Here is a 20,487-nt window from a genome sequence, read left to right on the forward strand (position 1 = left end):
GAACAATACTGGAGTCGGAACAATTAGCATATGCTGCCCCAGCCAATGGTCAGAAACTCCATCTTTAAATCACAACTCCACTTAAAGAAAATATCTGAATGATGACGAACGATTACATTTATGGGTAATTCTTTGGCTCCTTTAAATCAGGGTTCTCCTAATGCAAATACTCAGCATACTCCTGTGCCAGGTACTTGTTCTACTGCACACTCAGCACCAAGTTGGGTGAACTCGTTACCCCAGTATCCCCCTTGCTAGATGGTCCTCCTTGAGGGTAGAGATGAAGTACGTTCACCTGCGCTGTCTCAGGGCCTTGTCCCATTTAAAACTGCAGAAGGTCCATGATCACACTGAGTTATGAAAACTAAATTTCTCCCAAACTTTTCCATCATGGGGCAGTTGGATGGGGTGAAGCCCACCCCCTTTACTACCATTATCTATAGCTCAGTCTGCTCTGCACCACCTGAACGTCTCGTCATCATATGTCACTCTTCCAGTGACATATGTCACTCTTCCAGTGTCTCTTGCGGAGTTGAAGAGCTGGAAAAGCCTTACAAGTCTCTGCTTGAATTTTAAGAAGTTTATTTTTAAAGGGCTGCCTTAGTGGTGATAGAGAATAACAAACGGCCATTCAAACACAAACAACAGGACCGAGTTTGCAGCATATATCAAAGTGGCCGTGCTTCGTCTCTGGCACCCAGATGGAAGGACTGAAAAAACAGTTTAAAAATAAGTTACCACTTCTGATAGATATGCCTACCGATTTTTGTGATGTTTCGGTAATATCTTAATAATGATCTGTGACATTTCTTTCTGAGACAGAGTAGCGTTGTGAATAATGACATCACAGGCAGACCCAGCAGAAGCAAATATGGAAGGGGGAGGGCGGAACATTAGTAAGGATAATATTCATTTTCTCCAGTAAGAAACTTCCGCCGTCTCATTTTTAAAAAACCACAACATGCCATTTCTAACATCTCTGGGTTTTGCTCTTCATAACATCAGCCACATCTCCAAAGTCTGTAAAAGCTTCATTTTATACTATCGACAGAAAGAAAACTTCACCCAAAGGCACAAATTAGGCACTATCCACATGCACCTTTGATTTATTACTCACTTTTATTTGCTTCTGAATTACCATAGTTTTGGTGTGCCATAAAGATTGGTTCTGCAGGAACTTAGATCCAAAATGGCAGCCGAGCTTCTAAAACTCACTCAGCCATAATGCTTAACATACGTGAAAACAGGTCTTTTTATCTCACTTTTCAACCTGTCTAGGAGAAAAGAATATTCATAAAAACATTTCAAAGAATTAGATGGCATTCTCTTATGATATCATTCTCCTTGCCAAGCAGCGCAGGCACCCTGCTTCTGGTTCCTCTGCTCTGCAAACTGAATTAACCTGCTATTCACAGGTTGACAGAGTCCACAAAAAAACACAAGCTAATGGTAAAGCATGGGAAGCCTAGGTTTTTCTCACTCTTCTTCTGTAAGGCCAGCGTAGGAAATGCATGTAAAATAAGTCATCTAACAAGTAAAGCCCCAAATAAGCACTTTCATTTTCAAAAAAAAAAAAAAAAAGGCAGCAAAATCAGAGCTTTAATTTTCCTTAGGGCCACCACAAAGCAACACTCCCTACAGCAATTTCTATGTCTTTTCCTTTACATTCAAGCTGTAAAAAAATTAAAAGACAAATTTGTTCGACCACCTTTCTAATGTAATGTTCCAGTGCTTCTTACACAAAAGCTGAACTTGTATCAACGTACACTGAATTTAAACCATCACTTCTCTACTTATTTCCATGACTAATATAACATTAATTTTAGAAAAATAATAAAATACTTGCTCTTTGGAGACAGAGCACTTTAATTATCTTTATGTATTCAAATGGAAAGTCTTTTTGTTAAATTAGCGTGAAAGTCCCTTCATCTAAACACAATTGGCCCAAAGAAACAAGCCATTTTCAGCACAAGAGGCCAATCCATTTTAACAGTGAATAAAGCTTTTGAAAGCACTACACACCCTCTTCCAGACTGTCAAATTTTCAAAATGGTCCAGCATTTTTCCCCCATTTTTTTAACACTTTCAGGCCCAGCAAGCATTTTATAATTAGATTAATTAGAAAGGAAACAAAAAACAATGCTCCTTCTGATCAAAATTATTGCATTTATGCTTAATTAGCTTTAATTCAAGTCTACATATTAAATGATGGGAAGATGACAATTCAACCATTTGCATATTTCAAATGCCTTTCTAAACTATACTTTGCAACAGATTTAGAAGAACAGTTTCTTTCTCGTGCCAATAAGCCCAGGCATAAATCAGGAGGATACAAATTAAGGGGAAAAAAGAAAACAAAACAAGGCCTCTCGGAGCCAGGGATGTGCCGAGGCGGATGGGGTAATTTGTCCAGGGGTGGGGGCAATTTACCCGCCACATCACAAACTACAATCCTTTCAGCCCACCAGACCGAGAAGCATTACATCACACTCTCACAATGATAGGGGAGGTGGCTCTGAGAAAGCAAGTTTTCAGCTTTCTTCCCTCCCTCTCTCAGCCTTTCTAGAATCCTGCATTAGGAGTAATGGAATTTAACTTCGGCGTACTGCACAGTTTCAGGGCTAACACAGGTACATAACACAGACAACTCCTTATTTATGTGACTCTGCAGCGACCACTTCACAATGAAAAACGGCCAAAACGGACCACCTCACGCTCGCTCATACACACACACACACACACACACACACACACACACACACGCTGCATTTGTGCTGAAAAGCCCAGTTCATCTGTATAAAATTAAACAAAAATGGTAAACCCCAAGATATGGAGGCGACCAATCTCCCGGGAGAAACTGATAAAGAAATAATTCCTAATCGGGGTGAAGAGCTGCTTCTATCTCTAAAACACCATGTTTACGAGACAGTCCTACCATTTGGTTCAAACCACGATCAAAACAGTGCATCTGGCTGCACATTTGAGAACACACACCGAGACCCAGTGCAAACGAGCGCGCGCAGAGAGAAGGGTGAGCCACACTCGCCCTGGAGGTTTTCAAGCAGGGGAATCCACAAACCCCAAACCTCCCGGCGCTCACTCACCCCCCAGCCTGATGTTTAAAATGTATCAGCTCTTATTTTAGGTTTTACATCTCTCTAGGAAGGATGGCCTAGCTTTTGTTTTGTTTTGTTTTAAAAAGGCTTTCCCGTGGTAGTGCTTGCTCTCCCAGGTCCTTTGTCGGCCTTAGCAGCCGAAAGAATGCAAACCCATTTATATTTATGCAAATTTTTGCAGCAGATTTAAGGGGGCAGGGAGAGGTCTGTTTTTCAAAAACCTCTTTCTAAAACATCAAATTTCCGATTACTGGCAGCTTCATTTATTGGCAAGACAGAAACGATGATGAAAATCTGCAGACAAACTAAAAGTGCAATTAAATCACTTCAAAATTTAAATATTTTACCCAGGCTTTTCCATTTCTAAAATGTCGAACCAAAAGTACATCACGGGTCTGATTTACACAGATTCACGAAATGTCTGAAGCCAGTCTCCATGCTAGACAAATGTCGATTTGCAACACCACTAGTGAAAACAGTTAGACAAGATCCATATAAATCAATTGGTTTTAAAAAATTGAAAATATTTACCAACCTCATAAAGTGCAGCAGTGCTTAAATCCAGCAATTTGAGGCATACAAGGTAGAAATGGAAATGAAAAAAGGTCCAAAAAATGATTTCTTTTTGTCTATCTGTTTTTTTGTATTTTAAATATTCAGAAACCAGCAGAGACTCTGTCGGCCATTTTGGCTTGAACTAACTCTCTCACTCACTCTCCCTCTTGCTCTCTCTCTCCCCCTCTGTCTCTAAAGGAAGCAGCTTTTTGTGACCTTCAAATAGAGGCGGATCATGTGACTTCGGGTAGGTTTGTCAATCAGGAAAGGGGAGGGAGCTGGGGATGAAACTACCTTAAAGGGAAAGCAGCCCTTTTCCACTCACTTTCATTTGTGAAATGCTGTTATCTCATACTCTCCGCCTACACACGCTGAATGTGAAAGTGGCAATAGCATAAGGGTAACAGATGAATAAAATATAAAAACCTTTATTGGTTTATAGAAATATGCTCAGTTGCTAACGATTCTTGCAGATTCTGGAGCTTGGCTTGCTTGCTACAGTTATTCTCTAGATGTTTGGGCAAGCACAAGCTGGCAAACTGTTCTTTAAAAGGGGGCTTAAACAATGCTTTACCCAAACAAGCGACTTCAGTTTTTGAAGATTAAGGTCCAATGTAGGGCATAACTGATCTCTAACAAGCTCCTAACATGCATGGGAAGACTGAAAGGATGTAATTCCCAAGTATCATTTGTTGAATGGCAATTCAGAGAGATTAAGTGACTTATCCCAAATCACACAGCTAGACAGCTGCAGGACAGAGACCGGTCTCCCCAATTGAACTCCACATTCATTCTTTGGGGTGTATATGTCTTTGGTATCTCCTCCCCACCCCCCACCCCCAATAAAAACTCTGCTACAGCACAGCAAGCTGCGTTCCTCTAGGATACGGCAGATCTGAGTCATCTTGAATCTCCTCCCCCACCTGAGGAAGTTGCTCTGCAGCTGACATGGAGTAAGCACTAAATGAAAAACCTGCCCGGTTTCACCCATCCCTAGATCCCCCTTCTTCTCGCTATATGCATCTCGATTTCTAAGCACCTAAGAAACCCAGGCTGGGTTTGGTGTCTCTAGCCCTGGGGCTAACACGCTGTGTAACCTTAGTTGGGCAAGTCCTTTCTTTACCTCGCTGGGCCTTGGTCTTCTCATTTGTGGAATGTAAGGATAAAACATCACTAGATGGTATCTTCCGTTCCTTTCAGCTCTAAAACTGCACTTGACTTTTTTTGTATTTCTGTTGATCTTATCCTTGTCATCTCAAAAGTAAGTCATTACCCCAGGAAAGCTTTCCTCATCCTTCCCAGTCTGGAGCAGCCTTCCTGTTCAACATTCCCATAACAACTTTTACTACTTCGTAGCACTGCTCCTGACAGAACTTATTACTTGTGAAAGAATGTGCTTGTCGCTGGTTTCCCCAGTATGTATAAGGACAAATACCACATCTTCCTTCAGGGCTGTATGAGGCCCCACACCAAGCCCCACATAGTAGGTAACTAAGTGAATTAAAGAATTACTTGGATCTCCATTCAGAAGTGCTGGGCTGAGTGACAGGATATCTGCCACCCAAATGCAAGGAATGAAAATTACCGTGTTTCCCCGAAAATAAGACCCGAAAATAAGCCGCAGTTAAGATCGTCAACCAGACAGATGCATTTAGTACGTTATGACGATGTTCCAGAAGAAGATGACATGACTGTATTTGAATAAATGTAGATTGTTGTACATGAAAAACTAGGACGTCCCCTGAAAATACGCCCTAACGCGTCTTTTGGAGCAAATATTAATATAAGACCTGGTCTTATTTTCGGGGAAACACGGTAGTTTCTAGAAACTCACCTCCATCTATTTGTTTTTTGTTTGTTTTTTATTAATTTGTAAAGGATTTTTTTTTAAAGATTTTATTGGCGAAGGGAACGGGACTTTATTGGGGAACAGTGTGTACTTCCAGGCCTTTTTTCCAAGTCAAGTTGTTGTCCTTTCAGTCTTAGCTGTGGAGGGCGCAGCTCAGCTCCAGGTCCAGTTGCCGTTTTCTAGTTGCAGGGAGCACAGCCCACTATCCCTTGCGGGAGTCGAACCAGCAACTTTGTGGTTGAGAGGACGTGCTCCAAACAACTGAACCACCCAGGAGCTCAGTGGCAGCTCAGCTTAAGGTGCCGTGTTCAATCTTAGTTGCAGGGGGCGCAGCCCACCATCCCTTGCTGGACTCCAGGAGTTGAACTGGCAACCTTGTGGTTGAGAGCCCACTGGCCCATGTGGGAATCGAACCGGCAGCCTTCGGAGTTAGGAGCATGAAGTTTTAACCGCCCGAGCCTCCGGGCCGGCCCATCTATTTGTTTTATGGATTGCTGGAGGAAATAAAGTAACTAAAATGATAGCAAGCAGGCAAAAGTGTCCTGTGACTACCAGACTCCAGCTATCTCTATAAACCAGAACAGGTGGGATTCCACAGTGTGATTCTCCCAAATGAACTAGGCTGACCGAGCGTAATCTGCCATGCCAGGCAGCAGAGAACTGATGGATTCTGTAAGCCGGGCATTCCCTGAAGAGAAACTTATGAACCTTTTCTAAATCCCATGTTTGTCATCCTGGTTTCTGGGTCTTCAGACAGTCTCCCCCCTTCACTTTTTCTACTCAGATAGAAGAACAGGAAAGGAGCTGTTGCAGGGCAGGCAGAGACCAGTGCCTAGACGATCTGGCAGTTTGAGTATTTATGGCGTAAAATGCTTCCACTGTCTCTGCTCAGCCCTGCGTGGAGTAGAAGCCAGGACCTGGGCTGACAATTGAGATGTAGGCAAAAGCAGGAAACTCCTAGGATGGAAATTTTGAATACTTAGTCTATTTTTATCCTTCCAATACCTTCCAGATGAGTTACAGAAAGCTTACTTATGTGGAACGTGATCAACATGGTAAAATGCATGAAGACTGTACAGCCGCCTTGTTTTAATTTGTAATGGACATGATCTCTTTATAAAACTAAATTTTGCCAAGACTCCATTCCCCAATGCAGATTATTGTATGAATGTGTATATGTGTTACCTTGTAAATGTAACAAGCTGAATGAAAAGTCACGAACCAAACACATTTTAAAACAAGATATTCGTTCTATTTTCAAATAATATAATCGATATTTTATTCCTCAACCTCCAGACTTCTTTTTTTGGTCCAATTATTCATCTAAAAGAAACAAGTGCAATAAATACACTACTTCCCCTGTATTTCCAGACATTTTTGATGGTGATATAGTTACTGTAATCTTTTCATCTTAACAATTAGACAGTGTTTTTAAATTGTATTATAACAAAGGGACGATATGGAGTAACAAAAAATGAGTTTACTTTTTAAAACAGGCCAGAACTTACACACTCAAAAGTATGTCAAGTGGTAGGCCCTCTGTTTTGAACACCAAGTCAACCTCCTTACGAAACTAGGGGACTAGGTTGGCCCCTGGTAAAATCCACATAGCAGGAAAGCCCCGTAAAATTGTTGGTTGCAGTTGTGTGGTGGTTAAGGATTACGGCCAAGAGTTAGGCCAAGGAAGTCATCGAGGAGTACTTCACATGCAAGAAATGAACCAATAAACTTGGCTTGTTTTTGTTTTTAAAGTGTTATCTTTCAAAGGTGGTATCTTTGGTAACTATATACCACTATTAAAATGTTTTCATTAGGAAACAAGATTGAAAAATAATGAACTGAACATTTAACTCAAAAATCTAGAAAATGAGTAACAAACCCGAAAAAGAAGTTAATGATGAAAGCATGAACATAAAGCAACAGTCAAAAAAAAGAAAAAAAATAGACTGGATCAATAAAACCAAAAACTTTTTTGTTTCTTTTTTTTAAAGAAAATAAAAGTAGATAATCCTTTGGAAAATCTGAGCAATTATAAAAAACAGGAGTCATAGATGAATATTAGGACTGAGAAAGAGTATAACTACATATTTGAAGAGAACTTTTTAAATTGTGAAAAAATTACAAATAACTTTACATCAATAAACTTGAAGATTAAATAAAAATGGATGACAGTCACTGAAAATAGAAATAACCAAAATCAACTCAAGAAAAGTTATGAAAATAATAACAAAAACCCATAGCAGAAATCTGTAAGATATTCAAAGAACTAGCTACTAAAACTACATGAGGCACGAATGGTTTTCTCGGTAAATTCTGCCAAACTTCTATCAAACATATAATTTCCATGTTACCGCTACTATTTCTGAACTTACAGAGATAAAAGGGAAAGCTTCCTAATTTCTTCTATGAGGCTAATATATTCCTAATACTCATCTGGACTAAGATGGTAAATAAATAAATAAATAAATAAATAAATAAAACTGTAGACCAATCTTCACTTGTGAAGGCAGACACAAAAGTCCTAAGTAAAATACTTACAAATAGAATTTAGCAGTTTTAAGACAATAATTTATCATGACCATCATAAGGGTTTACACCAAAAATGCAAGGATGGTTAGATTATAAAATCTATTAATGTCACTCTTCCTTTGTTTAGTAAGTATGTACTAAGTGCTTTCTGGGTCTGACTTTGTGCTAGGTGCTGGGGATATAGCAATAAAACTGACAGGAAAGGTTCTTGTCCCCATGGAGCCAACATCCTCATGGGAAAAGGAAATAAAAGAGTTTGATGGGACATGGAATAACTGGGGGAGGCTCACTTTAAGGAAGGTGGTTAGGGAAAGCTTTTCGCAGGAGGGACATATAAGCTGAGTGGAAAAGCAACGGCTTGAGTGTTCAAAGCAAGAGGGTTGCTTGGGAAGCTAGGACATGTGAGCAGAAGAGAGGTATGAAATGAACCTGGGGAAGTAGGAAGAGCTGAATCACACTAAGTCTTGCAGGCCACAGTAATGATTTTATTTTAAGAACAATGGAAAGTCACAGAAGAATTTTAAAGCAGCAGAGTGAACATGTAGGTGAGGGAGGGTGGCCTGGACCAGGTGGAGGAGGCAGAGGTGGAGAAAAGTCCAACAATGTATTTTGAAGGTGGAAGTGATTCTATCATAACATAACTGGTCATTTCTAAGAACGCAATCTGTGACTATGAAATACTGTGTTTCCCCAAAAATAATACCGGTCTTATATTATTTTTTGCTCCAAAAGACGCATTAGGGTGTATTTTCAGGGGATGTCTTATTTTTTCATGTACAACAATCTACATTTATTCAAATACAGTCACGTCGTCTTCTTCTGGAACATCATCATAACATATTTAATGCGTGTCTGCCCGGCTGATGATCTTAACTGGGGCTTATTTTCAGGGTAGGTCTTATTTCTGGGGAAACATGGTATAGTAAGGCCAATCAACTCTTTCAACACTAAAACTCAAACTTGACTCACCATTCATTCATGTAGTCAAAAACTATTTTTAGATACTGTGCTAGAATGGGGAGGGGGGCATACAGTGATGATTGTTAAGACCTGGAAGGTCAGAGGCATGTAAATCCATAAATAAAATATAGCATGGTAAGTGCCATAATTAAAGCATAAATAGAAATATAAGATAGTTATACTATAGGGAGACAAAGTACTAACTGCTGGAAGAGTCAGAAAAGACTTCACAGAGGCGGTGACATCTTGAAGTGAGTCTTAAAGACTAGGTGTTTGCCACGTAGAGAAGAAAGGCAAAGGCTTTTCTAAATCTTATCAGCTTTAGCACGACCAAACAATGGTGAAGAGGAAGGCCGACAAGAAAAATATATAAATATAAGAACTCAGTTTTTCCAAGATTCTTATCCCCAACAGAGTCAGAAGGTGGAAATAGTGGTCAAAACTACACGGGAATCAGGGGGCGGGCAGTGGTAGAAGAGGGCAAAGGGGGTCAAATATATGGTGATGGAAGGAAAACTGACTCTGGGAGGTGAACACACAATGTGACTCATAGATGATGTAATACAGAATTGTACACCTGAAATCTATGTAACTTTACTAACAATTGTCACCCCAATAAATAAAAAACAAAAACAAAAAACTACATGGCAATCTCCAATGCAACTAGACTCCCAAATCTCTGGGCTATAATCAGAAAATAGAATGTTAGCATTCACACTCTTATTACATTTAGAAATTAGAATGCTAGCAGACCTTTTAGAGAACATCAAAAAATTCTTAAAATTCTTTAGAATCGAAGCTCAAACATCAAACCTGCATTTGGAAGAAGCGTCCTTTGACACTCCAATTAAGGGTACAGTGTCCTCCTCGGGGCTTCCTGGCAACCCGTTCATACCGACCTCCATGGTAGCACCTTCAATCCCCACTATAAAAACAAAACTGTTGTTACCCATTTCCGTGGTGCTTCTCCCCCTAAACCATGAGTTTCTTAAGGACAGAGTATGTGGCTTTTATTTCTGGATCCAGTACATAGGAGTAATTCAATTGATGTTTGCTAACTGAATGACAAAATGAATCCACAAAGAAAGACATAGATGAATACTATGAACCTCGGTATTTATAGGGTGCAAAAGAAGACAATACTTAAAATCCTATACTTGGGAGTTAAGACAAAGGAGTGGTTCTAACACTGTGCCCAAAAGATCTCTTTATTTTTTGTTACTATATAATGTTTTTCTACTTTTATTGTGGTAAAATACACACACCATAAAATTTATCATCGTCACCATTTTTAAGTGTATAGTTCAGCAGTGTTAAGTATATTCCCATTGTTGTGAAACAGATCTCCAGGAGTTTTCTACCTTGCAAATCTGGAATTCTTCCAGATTAAAAATCTTCCCCTTTTCTCCTCCCTCTCGCCCCTGATAACTCCTTCTTATTTATATAAATTTGACTACTTTAGATACCTCAGATAAGTGCAATCATTCAGTATTTTTGTCTGTGTGTGTGATTGGTTTATTTTACTTAGCTTAATATTCTCAAGGTTCTTCTATGTTGTAGCATGTGACCGCATTTCATTCTTTTCATGGTGGAATAATATTCCCTTGTATGTATGTACCACATTGTATTTATCCATTCATCTGCCTGAGTTGCCTTCTACCTCTTGGCTATTGTGAATCGTGCTGCCATGAATGTGGGTGTGCAAATATGTCTCCAAGACCCTGCTTTCAGTTCTTTTGGATACATACCCAAGAGAGGGATTGCTGGATCATGTGGTAGTTCTGCTTTTAACTTTTTGAGGAACCTCCGTACTGTTTTCCTCAGCAGTCATTCCATTTTATAATCCCACCAACAGTACACAAAAGTTCCAATTTCCCCACATCTTTGCCAACACTTGCTATTTTCTGGGGTGAGGTTTTTTTTCTTTTTTGATAGTAACTATCCTAATAGGTGTAAAATAATATCTCATTGTGGTTTTGATTTGCATTTCTTTGGTGACTACTGATGCTTGGCCATTTACATATCTTTGGAGATACGTCTATTCAAGTCCTTTGCCCATTTTTAAATCAAGTTATTTGATTTTTTTGTTGTTGAATTGTAGTTCATTATATATTCTGGATATTAATTTCTTATCAGGTATGTGATTTGCAAATATTTTCTCCCATTGTACAGGTTGCCTTTTCACTCTAAGGATTATGTCCTTTGATGCACAAAAAATTTTAAATTTGATGTAGTCTCATTTTCTATTTTTGCTTTTTTGCCTGTGCTTTTGGTGTCATAGCCAAAAAAAGCACTGCCAAGTCCAATGTTATGAAGCTTTCCTCCTGTGTTTTCTTACAATTTTATGTCTTAATCTTAAGTCTTTAATTCATTTTGAATTAATTTTTGTAGATGGTATAAGATAAGAGTCCAACTTCATTCTTTTACAAGTGGATATCCAGCGTTCCCAACAGCATTTGTTGAAAAGAATGGTCCCCAACGAGTTTTCTTGGCACCCTTGTCAAAGATCCTTTGACCTTACATGCGAGTGTATCTCTGGGCTTTCTATTCTATTCCACTGGTCTATTTGCCTGCCTTTATGCCAATATCACACTATTTTGATTACTGTAGCTTTGTAATATATTTTGAAATTAGGAAGTGTGATTTCGCCAACCTTATACCAACTGACCAATTATTTTTATAAAATGTGCAAAGGCAAGATATTTCCATCACAGCCTTAACCCAGATTGTTGAAACTATAGCCTCTTTCCATCTCCACTTCCTCCCATTATGATTCCCTCTGTCAGTAGAGTTAGAGTGGCTACAACCATTCTGGGGATCCCTGAAGGGAAAGTTAAATTGATGATGTTACCTATTCTGAGTTTAGAGCAATATATTTATGTAGTTCTCAGTCACTTCCATGTATGTATGGTCAAGTTATTGCTGACATTCTGGACCAACAACTCATGTTACTGGACCAACTCACTCAGCATCATGACAAAAGTGTGCAGTGCCAGAGGATACCATTATATAAATGGATTTCATGGGTAGTCAAAGAGTATTTCAGGGTAGTCAATGTACAAGACATAATGAAGCCTTGTAATTATCTTATAGCTTGCATATAAATATCTTGTAGCTCATATATAAAAGATACTTGGTAGAGGTATTCCTAAAGTTGGTAACAACCTTACAAATTTATATGATGTTACTAATAACAATTTGTGAGGCTGAAAGGAATGTTTCTGATCTGTCAATAATAAAAACCATACTGTGGTCAACAATACTACAGAAAACACTGAATTATCTCTTCTCTTTCTAGAAAACATCACAACATTTTTTATAATATGAAGGGGCAATCAAAGAGTATGTAGCCAAAAAATGTAGGGAAAAGAGTTTCACAGTGATATGTTAGGCAGTGAATTAGTAAAAATATAATGGTATTTTTTCTGAATTTTGTATTTGTCAACTTTTCACAAGTAGTTCTCTTTTTTTTTTGAAACTGATTAAAACCAAAAAAGTAGTTCTTTTTGAGATTTCTTTCCACACTGTAAATAAATATTCATTTTTATACCTAATTTGTATTTGAAATTAATTTTCTTTTTCTTCAAGAGCATTCCCACAAAACCTAGATTTGCTCCTCGTCAGAAAGAAGGGTCCCTGAGCCTGAAGAAAGGCATGCAGGGATGTGCATGAAAGATCTTAAAGAGAGCCACCAGGCAGGCGCAGGAAGATCCTTTCAACAAGCGGGAAAATATGCATAGGTAGGCTAAAGACATCTTCCAGAGGCCCTCAGAAGCAAAGAAAAAGTTCAGACTTAGACAGAAAAGTATTTTCTGCAAAGTAAACAATAACCAACAACGGGCTTACTGGTAGACACACTTAAAGAGAAGAATAGAAATAAAATCGGGTCCGTTGGAATACATTCAAGAAAGCACTGAATATAAGGTCAAATATGACATGTTATCAACTCACTTTTCTTCTAGTAACAAAATCCTCTGGGGTTAGGATTTTTAATAACCCCACCTCAGATTTTCTTTTTTTTAATTATTATTATTACTTTCAGGTGTACAAAACAACAATGATTAGACATTTACACCCCTCACCAAGTGATACCCCCCCAAGTCTACTACCCATCTGACATCGTAATAGCTGTTACAATACCATTGACTGTATTCCTTATGCTGTACTTTACACCCCGTGACCATATACATTTATATTTATATAAATATATTTATGTAGTTATAATTATAGTTGACATTCAGTATTACTTTATATTAGCTTTAGGTGTACAGCGCAGTAGTTAGGCATTTATATAAACTATGACGTGATCCCCCCGGTAAGTCCAGTACCCATCTGACACCCTACACAATCTTTACAACATTACTGATTATTTTTTCCAGACTGTATTTCACATCCCCGTGACTATTTCGTGACTACCAATTTGTACTTTCTAATAATCCTGTCTCAGATTTTCAAAATGAGTATGTAGAACAGGGATTCTTAACAGTCGGTGGGAAATTACTGACATCTTCATTCATCCAATATATATTTATTGATGTTTTCTGTGTGCCATTGGCAGTGACCAAGCCACTCAAGTGTCTGTCCTTGCAGAGCTGAAGATCTAGCATGAACCTTAACTTGACCTTTCACTGCCCACCATCGTGTTGTGCCTCCTCTTTACTCCACTCTCCCCCTTTCCTTCAGCGCAAACTTGTTCACAGAGATTCCTAGGAAGGGAAACGCAAACCCAGGCAGAGAGCTCAGGACAGAACTTGTGTCCACAGCCTCTAGAGATCACACAATTTGGGGGACATGAACACTAGTTTCTCTTCATTACACCACTGGAGATTCTTGCAGCTGAACTTATATTTCTTTACCTAGTTACATCATGCTATGTATTTCAAAACATTTTACAACCGCACAATAACATCCCCCCCCCCCCACACACACACAAAAGCCTTAAAACACCAATTTTAAGGAACTGGACAAATACATCTTGCCTTTCAAGTAATATTCTTCCATAAAGGCATATTATTCATCCGTAAGTAAAATGTAAGCTAAATAAATAAGACTTTTATTAAATTAAGTGCAGTTTTCTGAGAACTGCATGATCTAGCATTTCATTGTTTAAAGCCACCACCTTAACCTGTAAGTAATAGCAACCCACACAGCTGGCAGTCATTTTCAATTATGAAACACATATCTCCTGAAGTTATTCTTACTGTAATGAATCCCAGACATCCAAGGAAAACCTCATAAAATAGATTCAGAATTTATTTACTGTGATTCTGAGACTCCTGGGAAAAAAGGACATTTTCAGAAAATTAATTTTTTAAAGTAAGTTCAATGCAAATTAGAAAATTTATTAGCAACTGAAAGTTTCCCAAAGACCTAGTACAAAGTTTATGGTTATACTAAAATTCCCAGCAGCAAAAATTCCATGAGCATAATTATCATCTACTGATCCTCTTTGGGGCATTTTCAAAATACCAATTAACTTGAAAATAAAACTCATTTCCTTTTTCCCAAAAACAATCTGAAAAGATTATATAGAAATCCAACTATTCTTGTGATGTCCCGCTAACTGCTGTGTAATAATGACTGAATTTACTCATTCAATTTGGTACTTCTTAATCCATTTATTTCAAGTACATGTTTCAGTGGTTCGGGGGTGGAGGAGAACTGCTTAAAAAACTGATGGAAGAATACAGAAAATAAAATATTTAAAAGAAAAGTTTCCTATGGCCAAATACCAAGATTTGTGTTTTGGAGACAATTATCTGTTAAGTGATTTGGAAATATTTTCTTTCTTTTTTCCCTTCCTATATTTAGGAAACACTATAGAGCTACCCAAAGTTTTTAAACAAGCACCCAAATGAATGGTTTCCAAAGAGCTTAGTGTTAAATTGGGCAGTCAAATATGGAACAGAATATCCTAATAAAAGGAATCCTTGCTGTAGAGATTTGGAGGAAATAAACTCTCAGTATAGGATAATCCAAGGAAGCAGAGCTACAGGTAAGGAGTTAGAGGAGGAACAGAAATAAAGATAAGGTAAGGACAAACTGTTACAACTTACGAAAGGTCTATATAATTAATAATTCAGAAAAATAAAAGGGCATTTTATAACTAGACATTTAAATTGGGAAGCATGTAATTTGTAAGAAGAGAATTTAATCAAGACATTGGAGTTAAGACATTTAAAAAACAGCACCTCAAGCACAAAACCACGTTACAGCACACTGGGCTGTGAGGGGCAGGGCTGACTCCATATATCATGTTCTCCTCCCTGAATGAATATAAAACTGTCTTCAACACTTTGATTTCCTTCTAGGACGCCCATGCAAGCTCTGAACAGATTCTCCCTTCGAAAGGGAGATGGCACCCCAGGAGAGTAGAAATATATAGGAATTCTTACAATTAATTCTATCAACTATCTCTAAAAAGGGGATATGGTCTATAAAATAGATTATTAAATGAGATTTTTTTTGTTTTATTTTTTACTTTTAATATGCTTTATTTAGTACAACATACACAAAAGATTACCATTTCAACATAAAATCAATATAAAAGTTATAAATTTTACAGTCTTTTCTCGTTGTTATTGTAAAGGTACCTTGGTACATTCTATACCAGGCTGTATTTTACATTTAAAGTACATGTTAGTTTGGTTGCTCATTTTTTATTGTGGCACAAAACCCGTAACATTCAATTTACAAATCTTAACTATTTTTAAGTATACAGTTCAGTAGTTAAGTATATTTGCATTGTTTTTACAACAGGTCTCTAGAACTTTTTAAAACCTGAAACTCTATAACTATTAAATACGAATTCCCTATTCTCCCTCCTCCTAGCCCTTGGCAACCACCTTTCTACTTTCTGTTTCTATGATTTTAACTATATGAGCTACTTCATATGGGTGCAATCATACAGTACTTGTCCTTTGTGACTGGCTTATTTTGCTTAGCACAGTATCCTTCAGGTTCATCATATTGCAGCGCATGACGGGAGATCCTTCTTTTTTAAGGCTTCATGATATTCCGTTGCGTGTATACACTACATTCTCTTCATCCATTCATCTGTTAGTGGACATTTGGGTTCCTCCTACCTCTTGGCTAAAGTGCATCATGCTGCAATGAATATGGGTGTGCAAATAATTTTGAGATCTACTTTGACAGATTTGTTTTTAATGATGACCTTTTGAAAAATTAACCAAAGTATCTGAGAATATAAGTATCTTTTGAGAATGAGTAAATTTCATCATGGAGATTTAAAGACTTGTTTTTAAGTTGTATTTAAAAAAGGGGGGGGATGAATAAGAGGCCAAACTCATTAAGACACCAAAACTTATGTTTAATTTAAAAATAATTTACAGCAAATGATCTGCCCACAAACAGCCAGACCATCACCACTTTCATCATTAAATAAAACCAAATGAAAAGCCTGCCTGTGTAGAAACATTTTATCTCAAATGAGCCTTCAATAAACATGGCCAAAACAATCTATGAGCAAGTATCTTCTCATGCTGCTTTTTGAAAAGCTGTAATAGATTTATATTTACCCCTGTGTTAAACACATCGTGTAATTAATATTGTGTGAGTTCAATGTAGTAATTATATGGCAGTAAACCTAACTTGTCTGATTTGCTATAATAGCTCATAAACTGAATATCCTCAGAAAAATGATTATATTAGATATATACTTAAGAGTAAATAAACCTCATTACAAAGCAACTATATAGACCAAGTGTTTAAAAGTTATATACTCTATCAAATCTTATTCATACATACACCAGAATTTAGCACAACTGATCTAAATAATAACCACTTAGTACAGATATTTTTCAATATCAAAATCAATTATTTTTCAAGAAAGCTTTCTACATTAAACACAGCTACCTTAATCCTCTTATTAATATAACTTTGTTCCACTGAAATAAACATCACAGAAATAAAATAATTTTTCGAAGACTTCTAGAACCTATGGTAAAAGTGTTCAAAGAAGAAACCAGGAAAGTGGGTGTACACCGATTAGCTAACAAAAATAATTTTATACTCAATCCTTACAAGAATTTACTCTGTGACGTTAAGAAAGTTCCATTATCCCTGTGCTCCATCTGCCTCCATAAGTGAAAGAGGCTATTGATACCAGCTAATAACAATTAAGGAGAGCCATTCTGGAAACCAATTTAGACCAAGATTAAGTTAGATTTCTGCCTCACATCATACACAAAAATGAGTACCAGTCCAATTAAAGGTCTCAATGTAAACAATAAAGCAGAAAAACTAAGGATATTTTATCATGATAGGGTAGGGACAACCTTTCTAAGTAAGCACAAGACATAGACACCATAAAGGCTGACTGATTTTATTACGTAAACATTTAAAATTTAAAAGGTGTATTAGTATGAAAGATACCTCAATGTTAAAAGGACTAAGAGAAAATATTTAAAAATCTCAACAGACAAAGGTTAAAATTTATACTTTATAAAGAAGTCCTACGAAGCTATCAAAATAAACAGTACAATAGAAAAAGGGGGTAACATGTAAATAGGTGGTACACAAAATAAAAATCAATGGTCCATAAACTAACAAAAGATATTCTATCTTATTAGTAAGCAGAAAAGTGCAAATTAAAAAAATGTTAAAGTGGCAAAAATTTAAAGATAAATAATTTTACTGTCATCAAAGGTATGGAGAAATGGGAACTCTCATACACTGTTGATGGAAATGAATGTTGATTGTTACAGTTTTTTTGGAAGGTAATTTGATAGCAGCTATTTCCATGTGAAAAACACATGCCCGTGAAACAAGAGTTCCATCTCTGAAAATCTATTCTACAGAAATACATCTGTGTATAATGATATAAGGATGTTCAATAGAGTATTGTTTGTAATAAGCAAAGTGAAGGCCACCAAAGTATCTATTGCAGAAGAGCCATTATAATACATCAATTCAACAAATGTTTGAAGATGTTTAAAATAATGAAACAGACTGTGAAAAATGTCAAATTAAAACAAGTTTCAGAAGGATTATGTGAGAAAAAATCTATTTCGTTGTTTTAAGATGTACGAAGATGTTTAGAAAGATTAGGAAGGGAAGTAACATAATAGGAGATGCCTCACTTTTATTTCTAAATTAAATGTTTTGTGACAATCACACATGACTTTTATAATTAAAAAACTAAAAGATCGGAAATTTTGTAAGTCATTCAGCGATGTGTTCCTTTCATGATCTAGAATATAGATAGATCCTCCTATTCCGGATTCAATCATTCTTGGCCAACTGCAGTTCTGAGATACCAAAAATAATTAAATCTTTTTATTTCTATTGCCTCAAGCAAAAGGACACAGCACCTCTGCTCCCCACTCTCACAGAAGAGGTGGGTGGGTCTACAGGAGGACCGCCTAGGAAGAAGATTCAGTTCTGCTTTATCATTTCAATATGCTCCTATGATAGCAGACCAAGCCGAAAGAAACAAACAAAAAGAAAAAGAAAACAGGATTCATCTGTGAAAAGGCAGTATGAGACTTGCAAAAACAAGGAAGAACGGTACAGCTACAACACATGATCCGCAGGGGCTGTTTGAAGCTCTCGGAAAGAAGTGCAGTTTGTATAACATAAAACTTGCGGGAAAATCTGCCCCTGTAACGTTTCCTGAATACCTAAAGAAGCTGATTCAGGATAGGGGTTACTGGAGCAGGTTTGTACAGATAAAGACTGGTTTGTTTGGGAAATGGATACCCTCCAGAGAACAGAACTTTCATCTGTGTTTTAAAAATAGGCTTAATGCCATTTTCATTGTTTCCCCCAACTCACTCTTATCCATGAGACTTTGATCTTGACAACGGCAGTTTTGCTAACCACAGTACTTTTCAGGAACATTGCTCCCAAGGCTAGCAAAAGATGTGGGTTCAAGAGATATTGTATAACACTTTAAAGTCAGAAAGATCCAGGTTCAAATCCTAACATGCATTTCAAGCTGCATTACCATGAGCAAGGTACCCACCAAGATCTCTGAATAAAATGGAGACACTGTAATGAGCTAAGTGCTTTGTGCACAGAAAACCCTTGTCAAATAGGAACTAGGATTTTTATGCTATAAAGACCTTCAACCAGAGTGTAGGGGTAGGGGAGTGGGCGGAGGCCATGGAGGAGTGTTCCTGTTATTCCACTGGCACTAGATGTCTGGCATTCTAATTTGCTAAAGATGAATTGATTCCATCAGTCCATGCAGAATACAAGTGCATTTGACAAAATACAGCAAAGTTAGGATTTATACTGTAAGCTATTTTTAAAACTGCCTGGTTAGCAAATTAAACCAGCTGTGAAAATATCCTAGTTTCCATTCACAACAAGACAAACATTCTCCTTTAATGAACCTGGTCACGTGACAGCATAGCATATTCTGCATAATTCATTCCTAAGGGTTTCGGAGACATGATTTTCACAAGACAGACCAAAACTACACTATTTACTAGCAAAATAAAAAAAAAAAATAGACGAGAAAGGAGATTCTCTCCACATACTTTCAGTAAATTCCATGGATGATTGTTCCATTCAATTTAGGAGACTACCGTCTGAATAAAAACTAGTAGTCCTGTCAGTCCTTTAAGGCAGTCTTAACTGTTTTTCCTTTAAAAGGACATATGAAACACCAGTGTGCTCTACAATACAATTCTTCAAGTTCTGTGACAGAGGGTAAAAAAAAAAAAGGCTACTCACTGCCACCAAAAAGCTATCCAGAGGACACCGTATTGAAGATTTAAAACTTAACACTCTTTAAGAAGTCAGGGGAGAGATCCTGAATTGTTCAGAATGTTGGCTAAGTTATAGGATTTTTAATTCCTATTCCTTTAGGGAAACAATTTGTGATTTAAACAAAGATCAGAAGTATAAATAAACTGAGTAAAATTTCAGGAAGTACTATTCAAATGAATTCACACTTGGAATGCAGCGAAACAGCCTATTAATGTTGTCACTTCATAAAGATACTGCTAAGAAAAGGATATACTACTTTGTCCTTTCTTTGGAAATCAACCAGACGGAATTAGTTCAACGTGGAACATACTGCGCCTTCAAGCCTTTGCTAAACTGTAACATACATTTTGATTACTCAAGTGCAAAAAACTACAAAGCCAACTTTCTTGTCCTTCCAGTCAGTCTGTCTATAAATAGCAGCGACGCATGAACAGCCACCAAAGCAACTGCGAGTTCGTTCCACAAGGTGCTCAGCATACACATCCCCTGCAAACACGCTCCCAGCAGGTTTAACCAAAGTGCTTCTGAAGATCTGTAATAAGACCCTTTTTAAATAAACTGTGACTCACTGTTTGCTTTCTTCACCAGGAGGTGGAGTCTTGCCATGCCCTTCCATTACAAAATCTTCCTGTCCCACCTGCAAAGGCAAGCACCACAGGTCAGCAATCAGGAACTAGGATACAACTCACTGCCAAGTGCCAGGGCCTGCCCTTGCAGACGACAGGGCCATTTCGATGACGA

At 37.5% G+C, this 20,487-nt stretch overlaps 1 protein-coding gene across 4 annotated transcripts in view; it reads right to left on the bottom strand.

The window, feature by feature from the left end:
- Window positions 1-20,487, bottom strand: part of TNRC6B (trinucleotide repeat containing adaptor 6B) — a 218,437-nt gene that overhangs the window by 112,184 nt on the left and 85,766 nt on the right. For 2 of the 4 annotated variants that reach the window (XM_081058640.1, XM_081058642.1), the window contains one exon: window positions 20,316-20,383. In XM_081058640.1, the coding sequence (XP_080914766.1) occupies window positions 20,316-20,383 (68 nt within the window). Of the gene's footprint in view, window positions 1-3,651; window positions 3,867-20,315; window positions 20,384-20,487 lie in introns of those variants that run through there. The other 2 variants (XM_081058641.1, XM_081058643.1) reach the window with 2 other exon arrangements.

The sequence above is a fragment of the Rhinolophus hipposideros genome, assembly GCF_964194185.1.
Source record: "Rhinolophus hipposideros genome assembly, chromosome: 9".
NCBI classification, from domain to species: domain Eukaryota; kingdom Metazoa; phylum Chordata; class Mammalia; order Chiroptera; family Rhinolophidae; genus Rhinolophus; species Rhinolophus hipposideros.